Genomic DNA, 19,438 nt, shown 5'->3' with positions numbered 1-19,438 from the left:
TCGATTAAATGCTCAAAATGGCCAGAAAAATGGCTTGACTATATTTTCTATTCATTTTACAACTTATGGCGGTAAATAAAAGTGTGACTTTTCATGGAAAACACAAAATTGTCTGGGTGACCCCAAACTTTTGACCGGTAGTGAATTAACAGGTGAATGTGCATTCTCTTGCCTGAAATCAGTATAAAAATTAATGTAGATATAAATATTTTATGCCAAATTATTATGGCATGTTACAAAAAATAAAGAAAAAATCCGAGTCCTCGTCTCCAATTTAGAAGTCCGAATGCAGTTGATGCACGAGTCTGAGTCATCGGTGCTCAAGTCCTTAAAATTAGGGCACGAGTCGGACTCGAGTACTACAAGCCTGTGCAGATGTAATCGTGAGTTCACGTTGTCCACTCAAAATACAAATTACACAAATCCACTGATCCCACTTTTTCTATTCTTGGTACAGAGCTATAAGTCTGAGTCAGTGATTTGATACTGACGTCCAAGAAATTCTACGCATCTACCAACACAAAGCTCACACAAACAGTACGGTAGCAAATGGGAATCCTTTAATTAGTGCTTTATATCAATACCTACAGTGCTGTGCAAACATCTTAGGCACCCTATTTTTTTTTCATACAAACTTTGTTACAGATTTGTATTTTATGTCTTCTACATTATCGAGTCAGTCCAAAAACATTTTAGAGTCCAAATGTTCGTTTTCCAGCACAAAATTAAATGGTTTTGGTGCAAAATTAAGACGCGAGCGTGACAAAGTGTCCAGAAGAGCTGTGGCTGGTTCTGTAAGATGCTCAGTAAAACCAACAGCTCATTTCCTTATAAAACTGCACTCATTGTACCTCAGACTACTTTTTTTTTTTAAAGCAAAGGGTCCTCTCACACCAAATACTGGCTTTGTTTCATTTATTATGGCTTTATACTGTTTATAGTATATTTTTAATGCTGAAACATTTCATTTCATTATTTTTTAGCCATTTTTGGTCGACAGCATTTCTTTCCATGTGCCGAAGACTTTTGTACCGTACTGTAGGTTCATCACAGTCTTTCTTCTCTTCGGTTCACCACCATATTGCAGGTGATGAAACAGTAAATCTGTTATTAAAGCTAGCCAGGATGCTGAAACATTAGAAATGGGTTTTGTGTATTATTAGAGAGTAGTCTCACTTAATTTCCTCAGTTACATTGTTAAATCAGTATGTGTCAGTGCATATTCCACTAACATTTAGTTTAAATGGCTCAGATGTTTCTTTACTCCTTTGTACCCCATTTTCTCACGCCTCATTTCTGGCATTTTGTAATGAATGAAAATGTTATTAAAAAAAACCTTTCGATCATTTTGTAACAACAAACTACAATAGGACTGGTTTCCTGAGATGATAATGACTAGAGATTTCATATGAGTACTGATTATGCATAGTATTTAAAATATTTACTGATAATAATAATAATAATAATAATAATAATTATTATTATTATTTACTTAATCATATTGTTTTTCAGCGGCACGGTGGTGTAGTGGTTAGCGCTGTCGCCTCACAGCAAGAAGGTCCGGGTTCGAGCCCTGTGGCCGGCGAGGGCCTTTCTGTGCGGAATTTGCATGTTCTCCCCGTGTCCGCGTGGGTTTCCTCCGGGTGCTCCGGTTTCCCCCACAGTCCAAAGACATGCAGGTTAGGTTAACTGGTGACTCTAAATTGAGCGTAGGTGTGAATGAGAGTGTGAATGGTTGTCTGTCTCTATGTGTCAGCCCTGTGATGACCTGGCGACTTGTCCAGGGTGTACCCCGCCTTTCGCCCGTAGTCAGCTGGGATAGGCTCCAGCTTGCCTGCGACCCTGTACAGGATAAAGCGGCTAGAGATAATGAGATGAGATATTGTTTTTCATATTTCCTTCAAAAATACAGTTAATATTAGCTGTTATGCCATATACTGTATTAAGTTTTGCAAACACATCAGTGTGTTCAGTTATAAAATATGGCAAATTATTATACATATATGACACTTTTTTGATAGAATAAAAACTGATGTGAATATTCACTGAGTTTTCTGCTGCGCATGAGCAGAAGCATTTCTTTGTTCACCGGGAAAGAGAAAGACGCATTGAACACCTGAAAGACTACCAGAACCACATTAGATATTCTTCACGCATATTTACAAGATAAAAACATGCCAACGGACATAGAAAAACTGGAAAAGAGACACATCAGAGATGTAAAACTTCGAATTTGTAGACAAATATGGCCGCCAGGTTTGCTTCATTAAAAAATTTAAGATTTTGAGAGAATTTTGAAAGGGAAAGACACGTTAAACACCTGAAATGAATATGGATGAATAATAATAATAATAGTGGCAGCACGGTGGTGTAGTGGTTAGCGCTGTCGCCTCACAGCAAGAAGGTCCGGGTTCGAGCCCCGTGGCCGGCGAGGGCCTTTCTGTGTGGAGTTTGCATGTTCTCCCCGTGTCCGCGTGGGTTTCCTCCGGGTGCTCCGGTTTCCCCCACAGTCCAAAGACATGCAGGTTAGGTTAACTGGTGACTCTAAATTGAGCGTAGGTGTGAATGTGAGTGTGAATGGTTGTCTGTGTCTATGTGTCAGCCCTGTGATGACCTGGCGACTTGTCCAGGGTGTACCCCGCCTTTCGCCCGTAGTCAGCTGGGATAGGCTCCAGCTTGCCTGCGACCCTGTAGAACAGGATAAAACGGCTACAGATAATGAGATGAGATGAGAATAATAATAGTCTGGCTTTTTTCATGGTATATCCGATATATTCCATTCAGCTACTCATCTTCGACTCGTTCAACATCATGCTAACTGAATGGAATATACAGTATCTGATATATACCACTCAACGCCAGCCAATATTATTTCATTGTTATATATCAGATTATTGCATCAAATCATGTATCAGTTACTTTTAATGCTTGTATATTTATGTAATAAAATATAAGATGACATTATTGGGATAATCAAAAATACAGTGTGTGACCAGTATAAATCACATTATGGTGTGGTGTATATAATATACCATATGCTGTTTAGTGGTGTCTCATGGAGCTAAATTAGAGACCAAGTTTGGCCTTGGGGAAAAAAAAATCAGCACTGATATTTAAAAAAAAAAAGCTAAACTGAAAAACACAACATTTGGCATTGAAACACTTGTGCTGAAATTAACTCTGGGCACTGAAAAGAGCTCCTCTGAACTAAAAGGCAGTCGTTAAAATAACCCGAGCTTCCAAGAAAGAACAAATGTACCAGCGTGTATCCTTGGATCCTTGATGAAAATTTGCCTTAGTTTCTTCCTAAATACCAGTCACCCTTCTGTCCAGCTAGCTAAAGTTATGATAGCAGACTAACGTAAACTTTTTAGGGACTCACAAATGTTCTGAGGTAAAGTTAGCTTTGTTTACTGGAGTGTGTTTCTGGTATGGTGTCTGGTTAGTTGAAACAGTTTTTCCCACTTAAACTCACATGAAATTTGGTGCTCTGGTGCCCACAGCAGACATCTGTAACAAGGTAATGCTGGATAGAGGAGTAAAGGGCATTTAGGATAAAAGGCAGTCTTTCACCAAGGATACACAATCCATCCATCTATCCATTATCCATAACCGCTTATCCTGTGCAGGGTCGTGGGCAAGCTGGAGCCTATCCTAGCTGACTACGGGCGAAAGGCGGGGTACACCCTGGACAAGTCGCCAGGTCATCACAGGGCTGACACATAGACACAGACAACCATTCACACTCACATTCACACCTACGCTCAATTTAGAGTCACCAGTTAACCTAACCTGCATGTCTTTGGACTGTGGGGGAAACCGGAGCACCCTCACACAGAGAACATGCAAACTCCACACAGAAAAGCCTCTGATGGCCACTGGGCTCAAACCCAGAACCTTCTTGCTGTGAGGTGACCGTGCTAACCACTACACCACCGTGCCGCCCAGGATACACAGTGTGGATGCTGATTCATCCCAGAAGTGTCCAATTTGGCTCGGTGTCATTGTTCCTCATCAAGCGTTAAATTATCAATAGCCGATAGATACTTTATGGATGAGGAGTCCCTTGAACCGCATGGCTTCCATGGGATTTACCGTCTTCCTGTGCTCTCCCATGTCAGGCCACGCCCCCGTTCAGAGACGGGGTATATCAGGTATTTCGTGCCCCTGCCATAAAACTCCTCCTCCTTCCACACTAAAACAGAGACAGAAAGTTGACATTGAAAAGTACAGACATAAAAAAAAAAGACTTGCGGCATGAAAAAACCCCACCAAAAACGCAGACTATAAAAAGCTGGCATGCAGAAATAAAGAAATAATAATTGTCCTTGAAAAAGCACATCAGAATTAACAAAAATAATAAAATTACAAATGTTAAGGTCAGAAAGGATCGAATTTGTTACATTTATTCTTTATTAAAAGCTTGGATTTTTTCAATGACCTGTCTTTTATTGAGAGTAAGGAACTCCTTCATTGCCCAGAGTTAATTTCGGCACAAGGGTGTTCAGTGCCGTTTCTTTATTCAGTTTAATTTTTGTAATCAGTGTTGATTTTTTTTTTCAATGCCAAACTTGATGTCTCTGATTGAGCTCCATAGTATCACATCAAATAATAACAAAATGTAGCTATATGCATTGAAACGTGTACTCATTACCCATGTGGTAACCTGTTCTCCCCCCCCCCCCCGCCCACTTATTCATGCAGCTGTACAGTAAGTCAATCACATGGCAGCAACGCGATGCATAACATCATACAAATACAGGTAAAGAGTTCAAGTAATGTTCTTATCAACCCTCAGAATAAGGAAGAAATGTAATCTTATTGATGTTGATGTTTGGCATGGTTGTTCGTGCCAGATGGGCTAGTCTGAATATTTCAGAAATGGCTGATCTCCTGGGATTTTCACCCACAACAGTCTGTACAATTTACACAGAATGGTGTGAAAAACAAACAAACAAACAAACAAAATTCAGTGTATAGCAGTTCTGTAAGTGAATATACATTGCTGATGAAAGCAATCAAGGGAGAATGTTAGCTAAATTGTTTCAAGCTGACAAGTCTACAGTAAATCAAATACTGTTGAGCGGAAAAGAAAAGTGGACAAACACCCCCCCAAAAAGAGGGGGGGGGATTAGATGGCCTGTATTGTTTCCAGTTCTGGTGTTTGGAGTAAGTGTACAGGTGTTCCTATTACAATGGCCTGTGTGTGCATGCATGTATATGATGCATATACATTTTTTTTTAATTCTGTACATAGTCACTGGATCTGAGCAATCATGCTCCAATTGGCTACTCTACTACTAGGATAACAGCTCATATACCGTGAGTCGAAAAAACTTAAATGGCGGAGCATGATGCTGAATCAACCAAGGATGAAATAAAAACTCTACTTGAAAACAAACCCCAAAAAACACAAAAAAGCAACAAAATATGGAATGAAAGTATTTGATGGTAGGGATGTCCATCCATCCATCCATTATCTGTAGCTGCTTATCCTGTGCAGGGTCGCAGGCAAGCTGGAGCCTATCCCAGCTGACTACGGGCGAAAGGCGGGGTACACCCTGGACAAGTCACCAGGTCATCACAGGGTTGACACATAGACACAGGCAACCATTCACACTCACATTCACACCTACGGTCAATTTAGCGTCACCAGTTAGCCTAACCTGCATGTCTTTGGACTGTGGGGGAAACCGGAGCACCCGGAGGAAACCCGCGCGGACACGGGGAGAACATGCAAACGCCACACAGAAAGGCCCCTGTCGGCTACTGGACTCGAACCCAGAACCTTCTTGCTGTGAGGTGACCGTGCTAACCACTATACCATCATGCACGTATCATTTTTTTCCCCAAGAATTATTGTTATTATTGCATTTTTCACAAATTGCTACTGTCATTTCGCCGGTTTGTTTACATTCTAAGCAGAAATGATTTTGTCGGATGTTTTGTATAAAGTTTTTATTTATCGAATTTGCAAAAAAAATAACAGTAAAAATGCTCTGTTTCTCAAAATCCAGTGAATGTAGATAAAATAAAAGAGTTATGCCACTCAGTCCTGTCGTATGTGGCTTATAGCCAACTTGATGCTATGTGCCTCGTCGGCTATTAGCTCATGAACGACTTGATTTCGTGGAAAAACTTATCTTGTATTTTAGCATTTTAAATAAAAAAAAAAGCAGTGGGCTTCTAAATAAGGAATCATCTGTGAGAAATGTCTGTGACTGTTTTATTAGAAACAATTTGGATATAATTTCAAGGATTGTACTTGATCTTGAGTTTCACCACTGTGAGCCACTTACAGCAACAATGTTATTATCCCCTGCCCAAACGAAGTTTGGTGGGGGATATAGAAACGGTGTCTGGCTGTCTGTCCGGTCACGTTTTCGTTTCCGGGCCATATCTTTAAAACTACTGAAGATATCGTCATGAAACTATGTATGGGCCATTTTCAAAAAAATTGTACCAATTACGGTAAAGAAATGGAAAAAAAAATTGTCACTCTTTCTTTCTATAAATGTACAAAAAGAGTGCCTATTGATTAAAATCAAGTCCTACTAATCAGCAAAGCTAGATTCCTATTATTTTTATAAAAAATTAATTTTTCTGAAATTGTGGCTTTCTTTACCGTTACCATACCAAAAAAGCTTTTATTATATTTCATCTAGTAGGCTACACAATGACTTAAAATATTTTAAATTCAATTCTATTTGCCTATTTGGCCTAGAAATCTAGAGAAAAACAGACATTTATGCATGATTTTCTCTTTACCGTTACCAAAGTTTCTTTACCGTTACTAGGAATGGTAACGGTAAAGAAAGTATATGGTAACGGTAAAGAGGTGTCTCATTCTCTTACAACACAGCATGACAGTTATGCTTTCAAATAATTGCTCATATTTCATCACTCAAACTTAATCAACAACTACAAATAGTTTCTAGTTGATCACTGATGTCTATAAGATGATATGTGCATCACGGTAAAGAAAGTGCATTTGTGTGACATGAGTAATTAATGAAATGTTTTGCTCACCTTTCAGCCTCCACTGCCTCAAAAAAATTCAAAATGGAGTCCCAACATCCTGGCACTTCGGGATGTCGAACAGCTCCCTCTTTAGCAAGCACTAGGAACTAATTATTTTCAAAAATGTTTTTGGGTAACGGTAAAGAAACTAAAGTAACACAACAATATTTTTTGAATTTATAAAAAAAAAACCAAATCAGATAATGTACTCAATACTTTTGTTTAAACACCTAATTAGTTATTTTTGTGAAAAATAAAATTTACTCCTGAGTAAGTTCAAGAATGTAAGATTTATGACTAATTAGTTTTTGCATTGGTAACGGTAAAGAAACATTATAACTTAAATCACTCTTATTTTTCTTATTAAATAAGATAAAAACTTCAGTATGAAAATTTAGAGAGGTTTTTATTGTCTATGCAGTTATGTGAATCATTTTTCAATTAAACCCCTCTGTTCTGATGAGAAACTGAAAAATAAGTGAAGACTTCTTTACCGTAATAGGTAAATTTTTTTGAAAATGGCCCGTATACATATCAAGCAACATGTGAACTGGTGCCCTTTGCTATTTTGGATTTTTGTAAAAAAGTATTTTTCAAATTTTTACATAAAAACTAGATTTTGTCTTCGTGTCTAAGAGCAATGTTCGTTTCCGGAGCATACATCCAAAACTATTCATGATACGGATTTGAAACTTGGTATACATGTTAACAAGGTGATGTAGATGTGCCTTTTCATACCAAGACATTTTAATTGTTCATGTTTCCATGGAAATAATTTCAGACTTAAGGCCAATTTATGCTGACAACCCAGTCCTCGCAGATAGCGTCGCAGACAGTGTCTGCGTAGCCCCCCACCTTCGCAGATGCTCTGCGCACATCTCCCAAAAATTGTGACCACCGCAGAAGCCTCGCAGATAGCGTCGCAGACAAGAGGGCTGTGATTGATCCACTCTACATCCGCTGTACACGCACTTCCGCTTCCCTACTTTCCCGGTTTGGTTTGTTTTCACGACCGCCATTTTTAAAAACACGAGCGAAGATGGAGCAGCACGAAGAGCGGTTGATCGAGGAAGTGAGGAAGTGCGTACATCTATACGACTCCAGTTCTAGTCATTATAAGTAACCAGAGGATAATCACTCCACTAACCACACCCACCAACTACTCCTAGCGATTTCGCAACTTCGCGCCCCCTTGCATTGTGGCGGTGAATAACATCGTGCACGCCTATTACTCCCCGCTCAACGATAAATTACAACTGTCTGCGAAAAGCTATCTGCGAAAGCCTTGTCGCAAGAGCATGCAGAAGCCTGACAATTTATGCTGACAACACAGTCCTCGCAGATGGCGTCGCAGATGGTGTCTGCGTAGCCCCCCCACCTTCGCAGATGCTCTGCGCGGACCTCCCAAAAATTGTGACCACCGCAGAAGCCTTGCAGACAGCGTCGCAGACAAGAGGGCTCTGATTGGTCCACTCTACATCTGCTGTACACGCACTTCCGCTTCCCTACTTTCCCGGTTTGGTTTGTTTTCACGACCGCCATTTTTAAAAATACGAGCGAAGATGGAGCAGCACGAAGAGCGGTTGATCGAGGAAGTGAGGAAGTACGTACATCTATACGACTCCAGTTCTAGTCATTATAAGTAACCGGAGGATAAACACTCCACTAACCACACCCACCACTCCTAGCGATTTCACGACTTCGCGCCCCCTTGCGTTGTGGTGGTGAATAACATCGCGCACGCCTATTACTCCCCGCTCAACGATAAATTACAACTGTCTGCGAAAAGCTATCTGCGAAAGCCTTGTCGCAAGAGCATGCAGAGGCCTATATTAGGGGTAGGTTTTGTTTCCGGAGCAGAACTTGAAAACTATGAGTGGTATGGTCTTGAAAGTTGGTACATGTGTTGATTAAGTAATGTATATGTGCCTTTTGATACTAAGAAACGTGAGAAATTTAAAATTTTAGCTCACCTGGACCAGAGGTCCGGTGGGCTTATGCCATGGGCTGCTGAGGTCAGTGTAAAGAGGTCGGGTTGGTTTCCTGCAGCACAACTTGAAAAATGTGACAAATAATATCTTGAAACTTGGTATATAGGGCGGGGGATATAGATGACTCTGTCTTCTTGTTGTTTTCCATTTGATACTATAGCGTGATCTGAGGTTGTGTTTTTTTGTTTTTTTTTTTAAATCTATATCTGGGGTATCCTTATGTACTCTCCAGTTGCACTGGCTTTTAAGAAAGGACTCTTTTTTTTCGAGTTTCATTCGAATGTGAATGTAGCCAGTTAGTCTTTGAATAACACCAATTCCTTGTTTAATATTTTTTCCTTATTTAACTCCCATTCTGTATCTTATTGCATTGTCAGTGATAGTGGCACTAATGGTGAATAAACCACAACGGAACACAAGAACCTCTTAAACTTTTTCTAGTCACAGCGTGCTGTCCTGCAGCACGTCGGAAACCCCAGGCCCTGCTGCTGTCCCTCGCATTTCCCTATTTCATTGACTAAGACTCTGCCTCTCTACTTCACAGTGGCTTTGCAGCTTCCAGAGGGGCTTCAGATGTTTGCCTGCGTGATCGCTGACATTATTGAGAGGTAGGTATACACACTCTCTAACTTGAACACCTTCACACACCTCCCTTGCTGCATGTCAACTAGCTAGTCTTACGTTAATGCGTATGTACTGTGGAACAGGGCGAAGGTGGAAGGTTGACATGGGCAGTGTTGAGTCTAGAGGCAGTGTAAAAATGTCATTAAAGGTGGGAACTCGTCATATATCCTCACTGCAGCTTGTGTAGAGTCTCAGCTAGAAATTAGTCATTTGCCAACACAAGTTTACTTTGAATTACACGTCAAGCGCAAGACTTTTTTTTTTTCTTTTTTAACTGCATTACATTGCAGCTTACATAGAACATATTGCTTATGCATGCTGCCTTACACAGGCAAACACATGTTTACAGCCAGCCAAACAGAAACTGAAGTCGTGTGCCAGAGAGGGGCATCGCTATAGCACATTTTCAGCTCTTTTAAAGGACCCACAAGCATTAACACAAACATGTTTACGTGCACAGTACGATTGCCGTACATAACACATTTCCAGTCGAATTTGTTTCTGTGAGGTTGATTTATGTTATGGGTTTTATCAGGTAAATTCCGATATTGCCCAAGGTTGCTTTACAGAAGGTTTTTTTTTTTTGGTGGGGGGACGAAGCAGTAAGAGAGGAAGAAGAAGAAACCTTTATTTGTCACATGCACACTTCAAGCACAGTGAAATTCATCCTCTGCATTTAACTCATCTGAAGCAGTGAACACACGCACACACCCAGAGCAGTGGGCAGCCACACCAGAGCGCCCGGGGAGCAGTCAAGGGTTAAGTACCTTGCTCAAGGGCACTTCAGCCCAAGGCCACCCCACATTAACCTAATGTTCATGGAAAAGGTAAGTCTTCAATTGAGATTTGAAATTGGAGAAAGAAGAGCACTCGCAGAGGTTGAGGAAGAGATGTCCAGAGTTTGGAGGCCATGGCACTGAAGGACCTGCCCCTCATCGTGGAAAGTCTGGTGCGTGGGACAGCAAGTAAGTTTTTGCTGGAAGACCTGAGTGAGTGAGAGGGGGTGTAGGGTGTAGGTGTAGTTCCTGAAGGTAGATCGGAGCAAGATTATGCAAGGCTTTGAAAGCGAAAAGCAAGATATTAAATCTAATACAGGACGGAACCGGTAGCCAGTGGAGCTGAGAGAGGATGGGGTTGATATGATCAGGGTGTTTAGTATGATTAGTTTAGTTTTGGGTTTTTTTTTATTTCTGTCTTCCACTTCCCTCTTAGGAGGAAACTCTCATATTTATCATCAGAGTCATATCCTAGGGCTGCTGCACAGTAACTTGCATTTTCATTGTGATCACATGATGTCATTTTCTTCAGTTAAGTCAATATAATTATGTGCATTATTATTCAGCTTAACTAAAGTAAGAGTAGTAGTATCGACAAGCAGCAAAGGTATGTGAACGACATTTTTATGGCATGATGGGTCCATCACTACTTTTAGATCAAGGAATATTTCAAGAATTAAAGGTGCTGACTGCAAAGTCATCTGAAATTTTAATTTAAAAAAAATTTTTTTTTTCTACTGTGCATGGCATTTTCCTGTCTCGCAAGAACGATATCATGCAGACAAGATGTGATCATTTTGATGTGCTGAGGGTTGCTTTCCTCCGTTTTGGGACCGTTTTCCTACCTCTTGAGGTAAACCGCATGGCCTTACGGAAACAGCCGAACATGAGGAACTTTAAAGGTAGACTGCCTTTCAGATTTTTTCAGGTTTATATCATTAAAAGAATTTTCCTTGACACTCAATTATTTTTGTTTAGTGGACCGAAAGCTACTGAATTCGAATCACAGACTTACAATTTTATTATTATTTTTTTAAAACAGAATAATTAATGAATTTAGGGCCATGTGGCCCTAAATTCTCCACTATTTTTTCCTGCTTCACCATGACCCAATACAAGATGCTATGTCATGCATTACGTGGTGGGCTTTCCCTGTTAGCGCAAGGCATTGTGGGATACAAATTTGAAACAGGAGAGAAAAATGGAGGATGTGAGTGTGCGAATGAAATGTGAAAGACTGACTACAGTAACGGAAAGCGAGAAGAAAAGACGTTATGTTGTGAAGGAAAGGAAACGCAGGACCAAACTAATAAATATCGACTAAATAGCGAGCACCTCGGTGTGATCAGCTGTTCGTTTAGCGACAGAATGATGGAACTGTCAGTGCACGCTCAAAGGTAAACCTGTAGATGGCAGTAATGCAACACTGTGGATGCCAGCTGCTGTAAAACCCAAAAGAAGAAGAAAGTAAACCTGCGCATGCGCACACGGACTTCCTCTGTCTGCTTGACTGGGCGAAGCGAGCGATTTCATGCACATTGTTTGCTCGAGAATCCCCTCAAATTAAGTAACTTCCCTGCCACAGAATGGCCTGAGGTTTTGGATATATTGCAAAAATAAGCATACATCACAATGACCAAATTTCAGAGGGAACTAAATTTCACCAATTTTATGAAATCGAAAGGCTGTCTAGCTTTAACTAATTTGCGTAACTGTGGAACTGTCACACCAAGATGGCAGTGCGCGGAAAACATCATAACTCCGCATCAACCTCGGAGAGTTTTGAGTTGCAGGTATGTAATTTGTGGTTGACATTTGCGAATAGATCCGTGAAACAAAAGACGAATATGTCTTTTGTCCGTCACTGCTTTTGTCTCATCATTTCTTTTGTTTTAAGATCAAAACAGTAGGTGTATAACTCCATACTTGCTACCGTGGAGTCGAGCCCATGCATTCTAAGGCTAAGATAGCTAAGCACTAGCTATAATGATTTAGTTACCTGTCCAGAAAAATGACTTGTCATCTAACCTTGCTCTATCTTGCAGTTGCACTCACTAGGCAGGCTTTCCTTTTTTTTTTATCCGCTGGCAGGAGACCGGAGTCAACCATGTTTGCCCATGCCAACTTCTTTTAGTTAAAAGTAGGTCAACACGCCTCACGGTGGTCACGTGATATTGTTACTCACTTGCTTTGGCAATCTCTAGAATCGTAGAACGCAGGATGCATTTTATCTCAGAAAAGCATTTCCACATAGGGTGCATGGTGTGTACAGCAGCGAAACATCTCAAAACTCCAACAGCAGTAGAAAGAAACCATTTTGCCCAGAATTCAACTTTGTAGTCAGAACCTTTTAAATATTTTATCAACTAGTGGAGTAACACTAATAAACACCATTGTTTGTTTTAGCATAACCCAACTGTGTTTGTCACCTATATTGATGCCACCAGAACCTCCACGACATGGCGCATGCCCCTGAAGGGCCGGTGGCAGAACACGTTACATCTGAGATGCAGCTAATAACACGGCACACTGTGCATCAATACACAAGTTCATTCCGTCCTGTCATAGAAGGGGTGCAGTCTTCTGATCGACTATCCGCCCCCAATCTTTTTGAGACTTCAGAGCAGGCCGTTTGGTGCAGATCCACCCTGTTCACGCATCTCGTGGTGAAGTCAGAAAAGCGCTCCCTAACACTGAAGCATGTCCTACAGTTCATCAGCACAACCCTGTGTGGCAAACATTATGGCGCTTATCAGTTGGATTGAGTAGGCCACCATATGCAGTATGATCTGTTGAGGATACTAGGGCTGATGACTGCAGCTACAGCAGTGGCGTCTCAGTTTGTTGAGGTGTAGAAGGACCTTTTCACCAATCGAAGCTTTGCACTGTCACGTGACCCCATAGCAACAGTAACTACACTGCCGTGAAAGGGGCACGCTTGTAGTGCTTCATTCAGCCAAGTTAATGGTTATTGATTGGTGTGGGAAGGTTTTGAACGAAACAAAGATGTCAGATTTATTTATTTATTTGTTTGTTTATTTATTTATATCAAGAGTAGTTCATCATCAGGGGGAATAACTAGAGAAATTTCTAAATGTAGAAGGGAAAAATGGGGAAAAAACATTCAGCGGGACTCTGTGTCGAACAGAGAGGTCAAAAACCCGATGGTATGCTCACTTCATTTCCACGAAGGTAAGAATTAAAAAAAAATTTTAAATTAATTTCACAACTGCTGCGAGGTGCTCATTCTTATACAGTGAAGTGAACATGAGCAACACAGCAGCTCAACACAGCCTAAACTTCACCGAGATTTAAAAAGTGCATTTACATTCGGGGATCCTTCAGAGCACGTTGTGCATGTGCTTGGGACCCAGTCATTATGGGAAATACCTAATACTGATTTGAATGCAATCAGCACGTGCATATAAGGACAAAGAGGCTTTCTGAAGTATTATCATCATCACATGTTTAGGACTCTACTTTCAGTTTTGTTTGTGTTTCGTTTTTGTAAATATCATGCCTGCTAATAAACACTCTTCCTGCACTTAGATCCGTCTACCATCACATGCCTGACAGAATACTTTGCAAAGTCTCTGTGAAAACAGCATCCTTATTTGTGCATGCTGGTTGCACTCAAATCAGCATCAGGTATTTCCCATAATGACTGGGTCCCAAGCACATGCACAACGTGCTCTGAAGGATCCCCGAATGTAAATGCACTTTTTAAGTCTTGGTGAAGGTGAGGCTGTGCTGAGCCACCGTGTTGCGCAAGTTCACTTCACTGTATAAGAATGAGCACCGCGCTGCAGTTGTGAAATAATTTTTAAATTCTTACCTTCATGGAAATGAAGCAAGCATACCATAGGGTTTTTGACCTCTCCATTTGACACTGAGTCCCGCTGAATGTTTTCCCCCATTTTTCCTTCTACGTTGATAAATTTCTCTAGTTTTTTTCCCCGATGATGAATTACTTGTGGTAAATTAAAAAATCTGATGTCTTTGTTTTATTCAAAGCTCTTTGCACATCCAAAAACACAGTAAAACCTTCCCATACCGATCGATAACAATTAACTCGGCTGAATGAAGCATTACAAGCGTGCCCCCTGTGATGGCGCCCTGGTTACAGGTTACAGTTGCTATGGGGTCACGTGACGGTGCAAAGCCTTAGTCAATGCATTGCTAATTGTGGTTCTCCCTGGCAGAGCTGGACAGGATGCACTGGTCCCTGATTGCAGAGCCGGCCCATCCAGGGGCGCAGAAACGGGGGGAGAAAAATTATGACTTCCACTATTCTGAAAACGAGTCAGCATTATAATGTCTTAGCCTAATTTAATTGTACAGCAAAGCATGTAGTCAGGGTGCGATTTGTCAAAAAAAGCGGGGTGGGGTGTGGTGGTGGTTGCTAATCATGAAACAATAAGCGCTCAATAGTGGTTCGCCCTGTCTATAGTGTGTCTTCGGGCGCACAAGTGCACATCCGTGGCTATTCTCTGTTTTGGCCATGTAATCATAGCCGGCGATTGCTATAGGCGACCTAGGCAATTGCCTAGAGCGCAAAGTGTGCCCAGGGGCACCAAGGGCGACCAAAACCCCACCAAAAAGGAGGGATGGAGTTATTGAATGGAGATGTTACCAAGTGCATCAGTGGTGTACAGTGTTTTCAACCACTGTGCTGCCGAACTCTAGTACCGCGGAACACTAGTGTGCCGTGAGAGATCAAGTGTACCGTGGAAAATTATAGAATGACTGTATATTGTAAATATTGGCAACAGCGTTTTAGTTTCAGTCAACATTTTCTATTGGTGATGTGCCTTGAGATTTTCTGCGCCCTGGCTCAAAAAGGTTGAAAAACAAGTGTAGCCTACGCAGTAGTGGTCGGTGATTTCCTTATGCCTACTAAAAATGCACAATGATAGGTTATAAGGGGGGTGGGGGGAGCGGTGCTCATCGGGGAATGAGTGGCTATCCACTGCAAAAAGTAGCCCAGACTACAAGTGCTTAAATGAAGAAATCCAAACTCTCGGGTGCGCAAGGGCGCAAACGAAGGCTACAGGAAGAAACAAATAGAGCCAAGTATAGAGGTAAGTCTGACCTAATCTCTCATATCAACCATTATAGTGGCAAATTAATATTTTAGACGCCCGAATCAATGTCTGCCTAGCTAACTAGATGCAAACAGCAATAAACTTCAATAACAAAGTACCCATAATAGCACTTTTGTTTGAAAATACAGCCCATTGATGTCCTAACAGGGTGCTTAAGTTTGCACAATTTAGAATTGTAGAATTTTTTATTCATTTAATTTGTTAATTCTTCAGAGATGACTTAACTTTTAATAGCAAAAAAGAAACTAAAAATAATTTCTTGTTTATTGTCCATGCACTACACTTTGAACAGGGTGCGGAAGAGTTTTTGCCCATTATATGGAGATATGTATTGAATTTGTGTGCTCATTTTACTTTGTGACACTTTGTGTTAATAATGATAACAATAATAACAATAATGAAAAAGATAAAAATGACTTCTTGTTTATTGTCCATGCACCGTACATTGTTTAATAGTAATAGAATAGAGTGATTAGATTAAAGTGTTATTTAGATGTTATTAGAGGGGTTTTTTTCTTGGGGGGGCGCCGCGCCAAAACTCAATCTCGCCTAGGGCAGCCAAAGACCTAGAGCCGGCCCTGCCTGACTGACTAGCTTACCTGCCTGTCCAGATCTGCTGTCCCAGATGGACAAAGAGAATTGACCCCTTCAGACAGGTCAACTATGCCTATGGGTTTGACCTCTGTATGGTTGTTCAACTGAAGACTGCAGTATACCCTAAAATGAAAGCAGTTTTGTGGATATTGTGTCCTCCATAGGCTGGATTTAGTAAATTGCCCAAAATGAAAGAACTTTTTTTCTCCAGGGACTGCTAGACAGTGCTAGTTCTCCATTTGTGCTAAAGGTCTGTTTGGCTGCCATCTCGGTATACCACAGCACCATGAACAGCATTTCTCTGGGATCTCATAAACTTCTTATGATCTTTCTGAAAGTGGTGAGATGCCTCTACCCGCCACGACTCCCTGGAGGCCTCGGTATACTTTCAGCTAAATTGTTTATGAGAAGTGTTGTGAGAAGCTGGACCCATTCTGCAGTTTCGTTGTGGTTGTTGTCTGTGAATCCTCCAATCGCAGTCTTTTATAGCACGTTTGTCCATGTGCGTGCATGATGCAGAAAGCAAATCCTCCGCGCATCATCTGCAGTTTGTTTTCTCTGCAATTAAAGTGTATTGTTTTCCAATGCCACATGTGTCTGCAAGAAATATACAAAGGCCTTAGAGTCCTGCTCTTCATGACCTTGTAGACGATGTTATTCATGTGATTCTCATCCAGTATGTAAGTACTATTTTTATGTCAACTCTACTAACCGCCAAGTTCCTTGGTGCTGACTGAGCGAGAATTCTGGGAGAAGGTTCCAGAGAAAGATGGCTATAGTGAAGTCGTGTGTATTATAAATACTGCATCATGCATCATGTTGAAAGGGTTTTGTATGTGTGTGCACATGCAGAAGAAGGTATCCAGGTTATTCTCATGGCTCCAGGCAGTATAGTTGTAAATGTATCTTGCAAGAACGAGACAATATCTGTAGAAAGTAAGCTACAAAGTTATTGCAAAGTCAGCCAAAAGTAAGAAGTCAAAGTTTGGTCGTGACCCTGTCAGTCCTCTGCCTTGTTTTGAAGGAGGCTGTGTCTAACACATCCATCAGTTTGGAGGTAGTTACAGAGGCAGTTTTTTTTTTTTTAAATTTAAATGTAAACTTCATGTGTGGGCGGCACAGTGGTGTAGTGGTTAGCGCTGTCGCCTCACAGCAAGAAGGTCCGAGTTCGAGCCCCGTGGCCGACGAGGGCCTTTCTGCGCGGAGTTTGCATGTTCTCCCCGTGTCCGCGTGGGTTTCCTCCGGGTGCTCCGGTTTCCCCCACAGTCCAAAGACATGCAGGTTAGGTTAACTGGTGACTCTAAATTGAGCGTAGGTGTGAATGTGAGTGTGAATGGTTGTCTGTGTCTATGTGTCGGCCCTGTGATGACCTGGCGACTTGTCCAGGGTGTACCCCGCCTTTCGCCCGTAGTCAGCTGGGATAGGCTCCAGCTTGCCTGCGACCCTGTAGAACAGGATAAAGCGGCTACAGATAATGAGATGAGATGAGACTTCATGTGTGTCAGTCCACCAGATTTTTATATTAGATGCTCAGATTATGGATTTTGAGTTATACCTGCTGCATTAAACTAATGCCTCCATATGCAGGAAATACAAACCAAAGTGAAATTGGACCAAGGGAAGTTACTGTAAATCTGACATGAAATATTATGCGTGCAACCCAAAATGGTCCATTTTCCAGGCAGAAAGTCTTCAAAATGTCCATGATGTACGTGATGTTTCAGCTCGGTCTAAAGTGTGTTTTTTTTTTTTTTGGACCAGAATGACACTACTTTTACTCTGGATTTGCAAAACCGCTATAGGTAATTTAATTTGATGCCTCACTGATTGGCTGGCACCATGCCAAATTCATTTTTGGCACTGTGCCTATTATATCAGAATATTAGTCGCCAATACTTTGTTTCTAACATGGGACCAATTTTAAAGTTATACTGCCTTTCAGATTTTTCAAGTTCAGGTCATAAAAAAAGAATTTTCCCTGACACCCAATTATTTTTGTTTAGTGGACTGAAAGCTACCGAATTCGAGTCACAGACTTCCAATTCTTTTTATTTATTTTTTAAATAGAAGAATTAATGAATTTAGGGCCACGTGGCCTTAAATTCTCTGCTATTTTTTCCTGCTTCACCATGACCCAGTTCAAGATACTACATCATGCATCACGTGGTGGGCTTTCCCCGTTCGCGCAAGGCATTGTGGGATACAAATTTGAAACAGGAAAGCAAAACGGAGGACACGATTTCGTGAATATTATTTGCTAGGGAATCCCCTCAAATTAAGTAACTTCCCAGCCACAGAATGGCCTGATATTTTTGAGATATTATAAAAATAAACATATACCACAATGACCAAATTTCACAGATTTTATGAACTCGAAAGGCCGTCTAGCTTTAACCTGTACAGAATGGTCCCAACAAAGCTTAAACTGTTGTTGATGCAAGACAGTCATAAAATGTGTTTTTCTTCTTTCTGACCCCTGAACATGCAGTGTTGAAAGAAGACATGGAGACCAGGAATCAGAATCTGTCAGTACATGGGCAATGAATAGACGTTGTCGAGTGTTGACTCATTTCCAGTTCTGGACAGTAACTACATGGTAGTGATTTAAAATGAGTCCCTGTCTCAAGTCCTCTAGAACCAGCCTCAGTCCAACACAATCCTGGATGATGTTAAAAGTGGTAAATGTATCTTGTAGGGGCGCTATTGATGTGATTATTCATTGATAGTTACTTGATCAGCCAGCAAAAAGAGTGTAAAATATAGCGCGCTTTTCAATGCCGTTTCTACTCATTCTGTACACGGAGCATCTGGTCCAAAAATCCCATGGCACGACACATTTATATATAGTCTTAACTTTATCCTACATGTGTGCAGTCTGACGACATGCAAACTATTGTGTTATGATGCTATGACCTCTCTAATTTTATGAAATTAAAGCAGATGACAGAAAAAAGCAGTGGAGAAATCTGAAAAAAAAAAACCTGTTTTTGCATTGTAGTGTGTATGAATGAATGAAAAATGTAGCTGTTTTTTTAAGACGCTGGTGTATGATTCTCATGTGATATCCACAGCTCCAAGATGATGGAACTCATTGCAATACTGTTTTCCTGTATTTTAATTTCATGTTTGACTGCTTTGTAAAATATTCAAGGGATGCTGGGATGTGCAAAAAAAAAAAAAAAAAGGCCTGTTTTATGTTAATATTGTCAAAACAGAAATGCCAGAACTGTTGTAAAGATCATGGGTCAGATACCCAGAGTGCAGGCCCAGCATGCTGTTTTCTACCATTCCCAGGTCCAGCATGCCATTTCCACATTTCACTGTAAAA

General features: G+C 40.9%; 1 protein-coding gene across 2 annotated transcripts in view; it reads left to right on the top strand.

Moving 5' to 3' along the window:
- dph1 (diphthamide biosynthesis 1) overlaps positions 1-19,438 on the top strand; it is a 309,721-nt gene that overhangs the window by 82,552 nt on the left and 207,731 nt on the right. For both annotated transcript variants that reach the window (XM_060898077.1, XM_060898076.1), the window contains one exon: positions 9,556-9,619. In XM_060898077.1, the coding sequence (XP_060754060.1) occupies positions 9,556-9,619 (64 nt within the window). The remainder of the gene's footprint in view (positions 1-9,555; positions 9,620-19,438) is intronic.

This window comes from Neoarius graeffei, chromosome 17 (assembly GCF_027579695.1).
Source record: "Neoarius graeffei isolate fNeoGra1 chromosome 17, fNeoGra1.pri, whole genome shotgun sequence".
In the NCBI taxonomy this organism is placed as follows: domain Eukaryota; kingdom Metazoa; phylum Chordata; class Actinopteri; order Siluriformes; family Ariidae; genus Neoarius; species Neoarius graeffei.
This window is presented reverse-complemented; position numbering and strand designations above follow the sequence as displayed.